The following is an 11,113-nucleotide window of genomic DNA, read 5'->3' as shown; positions in this document are numbered from 1 at the left end:
GCTTACGGCCAGAGCTTATGGGCTCCCCGTTTTTTTTGTTACCCATTAGCGCATGGATTCAAGAAGAAAGCACCTGTTTAACTTTGCTTTTCCCAGGCTCTGCCTGCCTCTTAATCCCTTTCTTTGGTGCTACTCATAATCCTACAGATTTGAGATAAAAACGTCTGCTTCATCCTGTTTTCCCAGGTTCTCCCTCAGTGTATCACAGTATCACAGTATTATTAGGATTGGAAGAGACCTCACAGATCATCAAGTCCAACCCTCCACCACAGAGCTCAAGGCTAGACCATGGCACCAAGTGCCACGTCCAACCTTGCCTTGAACAGCTCCAGGGACGGCGACTCCACCACCTCCCCGGGCAGCCCATTCCGGTGTCCAATGACTCTCTCAGTGAAGAACTTTCTCCTCACCTCGAGCCTAAATCTCCCCTGGTGTAGCTTGAGGCTGTGTCCTTTTGTTCTGGTGCTGGCCACCTGAGAGAAGAGAGCAACCTCCTCCTGGCCACAACCACCCCTCAGGTAGTTGTAGACAGCAATGAGGTCACCCCTGAGCCTCCTCTTCTCCAGGCTAACCAATCCCAGCTCCCTCAGCCTCTCCTCGTAGGGCTGTGCTCAAGGCCTCTCACCAGTGCTTGCAGGATAGGCCGTTTTAGAAAGGTACGACTCTACCAACAATTACCCAGAAATTAGGTACTTGCTTCATGTCATATGCATCTAGAAAATATAATTTTAAGTTCACAGATTCCTTCACAGGGACGAACGAATATAAATAAACCCTTTTGAAACTGAAACGCCAAGAGCATTTCCCGGTGATCTCTATGCTTCACTCAGCCCCGCTACGCGATGGCTCTTCCCAGCGCAGCGACGCTGAGAGCTGGTGAGGAAGCTTAACGCGTCAAGCCTCTTTCTTTCTAACGGGCAGCTGCCAAACGCTTACCCAACAGTCGCTTCCATCGACCGCATCCACGAGAAGGCAGGGAGGGAGCGGGGCGGTGCGGGGCGGTGCGGGGCGGTGCGGGGCGGTGCGGGCCCTTGCGGGCCACCGCCTCCAGCTCCGCGCCCTCCCCTCAGGCGCTGAGGCACCGCCCGTCTCGCGCCCCTCCCTCCCTCCCCCCAGCGACCGGCGGCGCGCGCGGCTCCCCACCAGCCGGCGCACGCGAGAGGCCGGCGCGCGGGCGCGGGCGCGGGCAGGAAGGGGCGTGGCCCAGTTTGAAGCGGGCGGCGGGGAAGCGGCGGGCGCGCAGCCTCCATGGCCAGGCAGGGCAGCCGGGAGCAGCAGGGCATTACCTTGCGCGGCAGCGCCGAGATCGTCGCCGAGTTCTTCTGTAAGGGCATGAGAGGGCGATCGGCGACCGGGGTGGACTGGCGGTGGGAAGAAGGGAGGAGGACAGATGAACGGGAGGGCAGCTGGTAGGCCTCCGGTGAGGCGACATGGCCGCCTCACAAGCGCATCCTTCTCCCTCCCCGCGTGTCGCAGCCTATGGAATCAACAGCATCCTCTACCAGCGGGGAATCTATCCCCCAGAGACCTTCACCCGCGTCCAGAAGTACGGGCTAACCCTCCTCGTCACCACCGACCCCGAGCTGAAGAACTACCTCAACAACGTAGTGGAGCAGATGAAAGGTGGTGGGGCCGGGCCTGGGGAGCTGAGGGGGCTTCTCCAAACTGCCACGGTACTGCCGGTGGCGGGAGGCTGCTCTTCTCCCCTTGGTATGTATCTGATGCTGCTTCTTCCTTGTACTGCAACTAACTGCTGTGGCTTCTTTCAGAGTGGCTTTACAAGTGCATTGTGCAGCGCTTGGTGGTGGTCATCTCGAGTATTGAAAACAATGAGGTTCTGGAGCGGTGGCAGTTTGACATCGAGTGCGACAAAACTGCAAAGGACGAGAGGCGAGTAGCAGTGTTCCTTTATGTCTGCTCTTTCGTGTACAAGCTGTGCAGGCACAATAAACGCCACAAGCATCAACACTGTTCTGTTTCCTGAGTGGCTGGGACAGCCTTTCCTTGGTGTGAACTTGGAAGATGTTACTGCTGCTGCCTTTCTTACTGTTGTTCCTTCTGTTGGTCTGTAAACCAGTCGTGGTTTGAAGCATGACTGAAGCACGCATAATCCTCAGGTGCTGACATTGTTTTTAAAGCATCAGCTCAAAACTTGATTTTTAATCTTCAACAAAGTACATAAAACCCTGTATAGGGTATGTCTTGAAGAACTTACTGCTTTCCTGTTGTGCCAAATGTTCTCATCCACTTCAGACTAAGTAACGTTTCTTACACATTCTGTGAAGCTTTGCTAATAAAGCAAAACCAACTATCACTTAAATTTTCTAAGTCAGTCTGACTAGGGCTTAAAAGAGTGGCACTATTATAAAAAGCCCTGTAGCAGACAGACCAACAATGCCTAATAGAACTGCATTAAAGAAAAGTCTTAATGGAAGCTTTCTTATTTAACAGTTTTCTTCTTTTTCCAGTGCACCACGAGAAAAATCTCAGAAAATTATTCAGGATGAAATTCGATCTGTCATAAGACAAATAACTGCCACAGTAACTTTTCTTCCACTGTTGGAAACTGCCTGTGAGTATTTCTAACTTCACTGAAGAAATTGAATCCTTCTCTTTAGAAAACCTCAACTTTTCTATTTTAGAAAATCCTTTCTGCTAATTTTTTTGGGCTTTTTAATTGTTACCACGTCATGTACCATCACATTGGAGACAGCACTTTGTTACACTGAGGTTCTGTCTTTTGCAGCTGTGTAAGGTATGGAAAACACATTGGATTGAATACATGTAAGAATTATCCTATAGTGTATCTTGCATCTCTCTCATGAATGAACGTGGAGCAACTTCATTTAAAGTGGTACTTTGTCCACAAAATGCTTGACATTTTTTGTTGTGTGGTTTTAGGGGATTATATATATATATATATATATGTATATATTCTATATATATCAGTTTTGTCAAATAAATACAATGCAGGGTGACTAAGCTAACTTAAATTGCTGTATACTGTGATGGATGGGAATTTTTATAAACAATAGATTCTGTGACTAACCATGGACAGGTTTAAGTAACCACTGATCTTGTAGAACTCTGCTCCACACCATTTTAACAGATTAAAAAAGAATTCCCATCACACTTGTTTGACAAAACAGAAATGGCTAAATGGCTGCACATGAACATAAACAGGAATTTTCATGTTTTGACCGTTTCTTTTTACATTGTGCTTATTGGTATAATTAATTAGTACATATTTCAAGATGTAGATGTCATCTTCTTACATTTGTTCCCGCTTGCTTTACAGGTGCCTTTGACTTGCTGATATACACAGATAAAGATTTGGCAGTGCCAGAAAAGTGGGAAGAGTCAGGACCACAATTTATAGCCAATTCAGAAGAGGTTCGTCTTCGGTCCTTCACTACCACGATCCACAAAGTAAACAGCATGGTGGCTTACAAAAAGGATTCCTTCCCATGAGACACTGCAGGGGGGGGGATTGTATATACCTGTCTTCTTGTATAGTTTCTGTTTATAGTGCTGCTGTGCCCTGAACACATCATCACTTGCTCTGGCTGAAGTATGATACAGAAAAAAATGCAACGTGTTTATGATAACGTGATTCAACACTAGGCTATGCTGGCATTGATTTTAAACAGTTGTAAGTGAGGTATTTTAACAGTACTTCCATTCTTAACCAGCTAAACTAATGGTGTGTTAAACTACCACATCGACTAGAAAAAAATGCCTGAATCTAGGGTTAACTGCTACAACTGCCTTCAGATTCTGTAATTCAGTAGTTTTCAGGTTACTAGAAACTGCATTCAGTTAGCAGGGTTTAGTTCTCTCTGGCACTAAAAAAAACCAAAAAAACCTCACTCCTGATGTGCCAGTTCTTCATGTTGGAAGTCTGTGCTCATCCATTGTCAGGATCAAGCCCAAAGATAAACAGAACAATTCTGAATTTACTTGTACTTCTACAATGAAAGCAGCTGTTTATCAGGTATATTTTATATATATGAAGCCTTGTACATTGAGTGCTGGACTCTGGTTCTGGGGTGGTGGTCTCAGTCTGTGTATGTTTCTAATGTCTGTAAAGCATTTTCTATGTTTGTAGTCTTGTTTTTACAGAATAAAGCTTAGAAGTTGTATAGTGCTCTTTAATTCTGTCTGTAGTACTTCACCGTTTAGAAGGTTTTATAAATGCTGTATCTGAGTTCATAACTGTCACAGAACTAATACCCCAGAGGCACCCAACTTCCTTGTTACTCAAACCATTTCACAGAATTAACCAGGTTGGAAAAGACCTTTAGGATCGAGTCCAACTTATCACTTAACCCTTCTAATTAAACCATGACTCTAAGCGCCTCATTCAGCCTCCCTTTAAACACCTCCACCACCTCCCCAGGCAGTCCATTCCAGTGGGCAATCGATCTTTCCATGAAGAATGTGTCATTACCAGCCAAAACCTGCCCTGGCACAGCTTGAGACAGTGTCCTCTTGTTCTGTCACAGGGTATCTGGGAAAAGAGACCAACCCCTACCTGGCTACAACCTCATTTCAGGTAGTTATAGAGAGCAATAAGCAATTTCATCTAAGTTTCAAAACAAATGTGGTGGAGTCAATCTGAAATCCATTAATGGATTCTTGCCCTACTTACGTCTTCAAATAGCAGTACAGTCAGTGACCTAATAAGCAAGCAGGGCTGTCTTGAGAACTAACAGGACTCCTGTGTGTTCTTCACACATTTTTGTACTGAAGTACTGTATGCATATTTGAAAGGTCATGGCAGACTGGTGAAGTTCCTGCTGACTGGAGAAGGGCAAACAATCCCATCTTCAAGAAGGGAAAAAAGGATGACCCTGGGAACTGCAGCCCAGTCAGTCTCACCTCTGTGCCTGACAAGATCGTGGAGCAGATCCTCCTGAAGGGTCTGCTAAGGCAAATGGAGAACAAAGCAGAGGTGAATGGTGGTAACCAGCATGGCTTCACCAAGGGCAAATCATGCCTGACAAATTGAGTGGCTTTTTATGGTGAAGTCACAGCAACAGTGGACAAGGCATGGGTAACTGACATCATCTACCTGGACCTGAGTAAGGTATTTGACTCTGTCCCACAATGACATCCTGGTTACCAAACTGGAAAAACAGATTTGATGGGTGGAGCACTGCTGGATAAGGAATTGACTGGATGGTGGCATGCAGAGTGGTGATCAATGGCACAATGACCACCTGGAAGACCAGTGACTATTGGCATCCCTCAGGGGTCAAAGCTGGGACCAGTACTGTTTAACATCTTTGTCAGTGACACAGAGGAATTGAGTGCACCCTCAGCAGTTCTACAGGTGATACCAAGCTCTGTGGCACAGTTGACTTGATAGAGGGCAGGGATGCTATCCAGAAGGACCTGGATAGGCTGGAGAGATGGGTCCAGGCCAACTTCATGAAATTCAACAAGGCCAAGTGTAAGGTCCTGGTTGAGCACAATCCTGAGCACAATCCCAAGCACAGATACAGGCAGGGTGGCCAATGTCTGGAGAGCAGCCCTGAGGAAAAGGACCTGGGGGTCTGGGTTGATGAAAAGCTCAACACGAGCTGGCAGTGTGCATGCACAGCCCAGCCAGTCAACTGTGTCCTGGGCTGCATCAAAACAAGTGTGGTCAGCAGGGCAAAGGAGGTGATTCTCCTTCTTTACTCTGCTCTTATCAGACCCCACCTGGAGTACTGTATGCAATTCTGGAGTTCCCAACACAAGAAGAACATTGAACTGTTACAGCGAGTCCAGAGGAGGACCACGAAGATGCTCAGAGGGCTGGAGCAGCTCTGCTACGAGGACAGGCTACAAGAGTTGGGGCTTTCAATCTGGAGAAGAGAAGGCTTCGAGAAGACCTTATAGTAGCCTTCCAGTATCTGAAGGGGCCTACAGGAAGGCTGAGGAGGGACTATTTACAAGGTCTTGTAATGACAGGACAAGGGGTAATGGGTTTAAACTGGAAGAGGGGAGATTTAAACTACATGTTAGGAAGAAGTTATTTACAGTGAGGGTGGTGAGACACTGGCACAGGTTCCCCAGGGAGGTTGTGGCTGCTCCCTCCCTGCAGGTGTTCAAGGCCAGGTTGGATGAGGCCTTGAGTGACCTGTTCTAGTGGGAGGTGTCCCTGCCTACGGCAGGAGGTTGGAACTGGGTGATCTTTGAGGTCCCTTCCAACCTAAACCATTCTATGATTCTATGAATAGAACTTACAGGCTCTTATTTTCCCATTTCATTCACCAAATTTGCTTCAGCATATTTAACTCTTCCCCCTCTTTCAAAGTTATGTACAACTCTTCCTGTTACAACAGAATTATCAAAACCATTTATTTTAAAAACACTGATTACATAGATTCCAACATTTATTAGAGTTTCTGGGATTTCCTACCAAGAAATACTTATCTTCAGGCTGCTGTTTTGTAGATCAGTAGCAAAAATCAAGGCTTCTAAAATAAATACAATCTAGGTACTTAAAACTACATTTTTCACTATTGGGCTTGCACTAGGAGAGGAATACCTAGTGCCTTCTGACTCTCAACAACGGCCTTGAACAGGTGACTGCACACCCTTTTACACCTAAATGGAGGTGTGCAACTTCAATCACTCCACAGGAGGACTGGATCGAATCAGTGAGTGTGTGTCAACTGTGACAAATTTAAATCAGGAACTGACCACTACTGCTTTACAGCAAATGCAAGATGAGGAGCTGACTGCCACAGAGTCAACAGTAATGAGTATAAAAGAAAAAAACATTGGTTTTCAGAGATACATAAGTCAGATACTCCAGGAAGTTCAAGTTCTTTCTTGTACCAAATGCAATTTCTCTTACTTAAAAAGGACCGGCTCCAAGTCTCTCTCCATCATCATCATCATCATCTGTGTTTTTGTTTTTAATAAAGGCACCAAAATCTAATATATCCTTGCACAGCGATTATGTCCATGGAAAATGCAACTGAAAAGGTACAGGCTGTAAATCCTGAAGTTTTCACGAAGACTCTGCAGAACAGCAAAGAAAGTAGTCACATTACTGCAATCTCCCAGCAGTCAGGTCTTTATGCAGGTGTCCAGTAGGATTTGCTGACCCCTGATTGGAGCAAGACCCTTTGTTAGCTTTCCCTATCTTGAGGATATTCTGTAAAGAATCAAAAGCAAAGGAGCTCCCCTCATGTCAGATGGCAGTACAGCTACTCTTAGGAAACCAGGTAAAGGATAGGGTTTAGAAGTTATAGGAAGGTGTTTCTCACATGACTAGTTCAGCTGCCGGATGATCTGGTTGATGGCATCACCTCTGAAGCCAGGCTTGCCCATTTCCTTGAGGAAACCCACTTTATTACGTGAAGCATGGCGAGCCACTGACAGGTGGAATGGACATAGAAAGTTTGAGACTCTCCTGAAGTTCTTCCCAGCTGAGTAGATTTCATGAATGAGATCTTCCAGGCAAATAATACCACAGGCCCCTGCAGAACAAAAAATAATTAATAATCTCCAACAAAACAACAAAAATCCCCCCCACTAAACACCATGAGATGTTCAACTGTACTGCATTTTCTCAAGCTATTCCAGAACTGCCAGTCCTCCATATACATGGCCTGCAAAATTTTTCTCCTTCCACTCCCTTCTAGGTCAGGTTACAAATTCTCAACATCCCCTTCTTTCCTTGACTAATTTTCTCAACTTCCTGCTCACCTAAATGTTCCTCTATCATTTTATTGTCTGTCAGAGGTATCTTCTTTCTCTTAATCCTGGTTTGGCCCCGTTTCAGGATGAGCTCTCGTACAGATTTCAGGTTAGGGTGTCTGTGCAAAAACAAGAATCAGATTATGTAATGTAGAGATATGAAAGAGAGTGGGAAGTCCCATCTCTCTCTTGTTTGCACAGAGGTGAGAAACTAACCAAGTCAGGTTTAGAACAATGATTTAAAGGATAATAACAGGTTTCAGATATAAAGTTGACAAACTTTTGACCATTACTGGAAAAGTCTGCTCTAGGTTTGCGGTACCAGATGGACTATCAAAAACCTCTGACACTTACATGCAAACTGCTACCAAGTCACAGGACTGGTACTTACCCCCATGCCACGTAAGGTTCCACAACCTGCAGCATCTTCAGCGACAATGGAGTCAGTTTAACAAATACTCCAGTGTAATTTTTCTTCAGCCGCAGCAACTCAATCACTCTTCTGACCCTCTTACTCACTCCCTTAATGCTGAGTGAAAAAAGTATTACTATTAGTAACCACATTGCTCTAATACAGGAACAAAAGCTCTCAGACTACCTGCAAAGAGACCTTCCTTTGCTTAAAAATGATGTGACAGCTACAAATGGTAAGAATAATAAAGGTAAGGAGTAACTGAAGCCTCTTACTCTGCAATCCGCACAGCAAAGGCTAGTTTCTGCTCCTGAGGTGGAGCTGCCTGCCCAGGTCTCTGCTCCATGCGCCTCAGCCGGGTGACATCTCGGTGCTTCCGCCATGAATCTCGAACAAAAGCCTCGAGGCGTTTGAACTGAATTTGTTTCCCCCTCTGGAGCTAAAAAGAAAAGCATAAGAAATTATCATCCTTCCCAACACAGCAGCCACAGAGGTTTGCATGTTAAAAGCCAAGTGAAACGCAGACCTTGATGCGGACTTAGTTTTGGCAGTAGTTAGAAGAAAGTATATGTGATAACCTAAGCCTAAAGAAGACAACTGAGGGACAAGCAGCTAGCCAGAATTTATGAGCAAAGAGGTTTTCCTTAGGAAAATAATAAAATAGGAAAAACAGAGCAAGACTCAAGACACTCAAGGCACATATAACCATTTGCAGCCATGGACAGAACTTCACAACTACATACACAACCGAGCCAAACACTGGGAAAGCCAGAAACAACATCTGTATCTGGGTAAGACAGATGCTTCAGCAATGCTTCAGCAATAGTCCAGCGTGGCCCAAAATTACAATTCAACAGAAAGTATCTGGGTTTAGAGTCCTTTTCTTTAAAGGCAAACAAGCATCAAAATACCCAAGCATTCAAATGGCTATTAACTACTACTAACTTAAACACAGAACATCTACCTCACCTGAAAAAAAATTCTTCAGAATTATAGGGAAGTGTTCAATTGTTTTTCAGTTAGAAAGATGTTTAAATTCCTATCCTTGGCTCAAGAGCAAGTACACCCACCTACACCACAGTGCTTTCTCACATGAATAGGAGCTGAATGTACATAACATCTATCCAGTAATATTTTAGATACCCTACTGCCTAAATGATTAGGCCATTTTAAATCAAAGAATCAAACATTATGTGTCATCTGTTATACTGCACCTTGTAAATCACTTATGAAACGGCATGAATTGTTTTAAGCAGGCAGACCTGATCAATATCTCATCTCTAAGGTAATTTTCTGAAGAGGTGGCTATTTAGTATTATTGCTTATGTTTCCATTTCCACTCTGGAAACACAGCAAGTCAGTAACACATTTAAAAACAGAACATTTAACAAAAATGGCCTATGTTTTGCACATAATCCCATCATTTCCACAGGAACAGACTCACTGGGAGAGCTTTCATCTACTTCCAAGGCAGGAACTTACTGTACTATCTGAGATACCGCAGAGCAGGTCTCACATGCTGAACAGAACAGGTCTGCTGTGCTCTGTCAGCGCGGAAGCCCAACACTGCATACAGAATCTCCGTACCAACACCGTGTGCCATGCTACATGCCGAAAAAGGCTTCACATTTACCTGTCTATGCTCCATCTGATTTATCTAGGGACAGCTAACTCTAAGCACACTCTCAGGAAACCAAACTGCAAAGGTAAACTTTTCAGAGAGAGGAACACCCACGGTGGCACCAAAACTCAGCAGCATTACATCTTACACACAGGCACCCTGGCAGTCACTGATCGATGAGGAACAACTTGGGTAACTTTGTGTTTCATCGCAACAAGCCCAATTTCGTTCTTTTTGCAGAGCTCTGGACAGATGGGGCAGATGTTCTGAACTCAAGCTTCCCCTCAGAGACGACTCTGAGGATTATCACGACCACTACAGTCTCAGCAGCGGCTGCCTCCCCCCTTAACTCCGGCACCCCCCTCGCTTAGAAGCCGCTCAGGCTCATCATCTGTACGGCTGCAGGGAATTACGCTTCCCTCTCCCGAAGCACAAGGCCGCGGCAGCACTGCACAGGCTTCATCACCTCCTGGCCAGGCTCTCCCAGCCGGCCCAACTCCGCGCACAGACGGACAACGCCAGCTCCCCCACGCACGAAGGACCTCGCCGCGGCCAGCGCCTACCTTCCGCTTTTGGAGAAGCGCCTGCTTGGCTTGAGTGGCCTTGATGGCCTGGTAGGCCTTCCTCTTCTTCAGCAAGTTCTCCGGCACCAGCGGGATCCGCCGCTTGGGCCTGCGAGGCAGGAGAAGCCGGTCCCATTAGGCAGCACCGCACTCGGACCCCTCCCCGCCTCCCCCAGCCCCACGACTGCACAATCCCCGCGGATGGCGGCGGATATAGCCTCACCAACCCCCCGCACTCACTCCTCCTCCATCTTGCCGGGTGCCGCTGCCGCGCATGCGCAGAGCGGGGCGCTGTCGCGGTGTTACGGCGGGTCTGGGCGAGGTCTGTGTCCCCTCTTGTGTCCCGCATCCGTCATCTTGGCTCGCTGGTGAGTGTGGTGCGCACGAAGGCATCTGCCCGGGGAGCGAAGAGACCGCTCTTCTCTGGCAGTAGCAGGCTGGCAAAGCTGTGGCCCCTGCATCTACCTGCTTTCCGCGACAGCGTCGGCAGCAAACTCTAGAAGACACTTCAGCTGGGATGTGTCCCGCTCCCCAACTCTCCTGGTGTGAGAGACACATCTCACCCCGCCGGACGCCTCAAGTCAGATAAAAAGCCCTTCAAAAGAGCTGGGCTTTCAGCACTGCGCCGGGATGTCCTGGGCAGCTCACCAGGAGGCCGGTTAGTCTCCCAAGTGCAGCACCCCTGCCGAAGGAGCTGAGCAGCTCCGTGCGAGCGCTCACGGGGCACAGAGCACACCTGAAGTGCAGGCGGGCAGCTGGTCACAGCCGCTTGGCGCAAAGTAGGTCGAACACGGCCAGGGGCCTGCAGAGCTGCAAATG

The 11,113-nt window shown here is 46.9% G+C and overlaps 2 protein-coding genes across 5 annotated transcripts; one reads left to right on the top strand and one right to left on the bottom strand.

Annotated features, from left to right (window-relative positions):
- Window positions 1–1,222: 1,222 nt before the first annotated feature.
- MAD2L1 (mitotic arrest deficient 2 like 1) lies at window positions 1,223–4,155 on the top strand. Its single transcript, XM_064149896.1, has 5 exons — window positions 1,223–1,324; window positions 1,477–1,623; window positions 1,770–1,890; window positions 2,469–2,572; window positions 3,299–4,155. The coding sequence occupies exons 1-5, from the start codon at window positions 1,249–1,251 to the stop codon at window positions 3,469–3,471; spliced, it is 621 nt and encodes a 206-aa protein (XP_064005966.1). The 5' UTR covers window positions 1,223–1,248; the 3' UTR covers window positions 3,472–4,155.
- Window positions 4,156–6,323: 2,168 nt separating this feature from the next.
- Window positions 6,324–10,702, bottom strand: RPL7L1 (ribosomal protein L7 like 1). Of its 4 annotated transcripts, none has more exons than XM_064149893.1 (7): window positions 10,518–10,702; window positions 10,295–10,403; window positions 8,386–8,549; window positions 8,090–8,227; window positions 7,708–7,817; window positions 7,266–7,478; window positions 6,324–7,105 (listed from the first exon to the last, which is right to left on the bottom strand). In XM_064149893.1, the coding sequence occupies exons 1-6, from the start codon at window positions 10,685–10,687 to the stop codon at window positions 7,270–7,272; spliced, it is 900 nt and encodes a 299-aa protein (XP_064005963.1). In that variant the 5' UTR covers window positions 10,688–10,702; the 3' UTR covers window positions 6,324–7,105; window positions 7,266–7,269. The 4 variants fall into 4 exon arrangements, with proteins under 4 accessions (XP_064005963.1, XP_064005964.1, XP_064005962.1 ...); XM_064149894.1 differs by having other exon boundaries at window positions 6,324–7,017; XM_064149892.1 differs by having other exon boundaries at window positions 6,324–7,478.
- Window positions 10,703–11,113: the final 411 nt, after the last annotated feature.

Source organism: Pogoniulus pusillus, chromosome 10, assembly GCF_015220805.1.
Source record: "Pogoniulus pusillus isolate bPogPus1 chromosome 10, bPogPus1.pri, whole genome shotgun sequence".
NCBI lineage: Eukaryota > Metazoa > Chordata > Aves > Piciformes > Lybiidae > Pogoniulus > Pogoniulus pusillus.
Note: the sequence above shows the minus strand (reverse complement) of the source record. Positions and strands in the feature narration are given on the sequence as shown.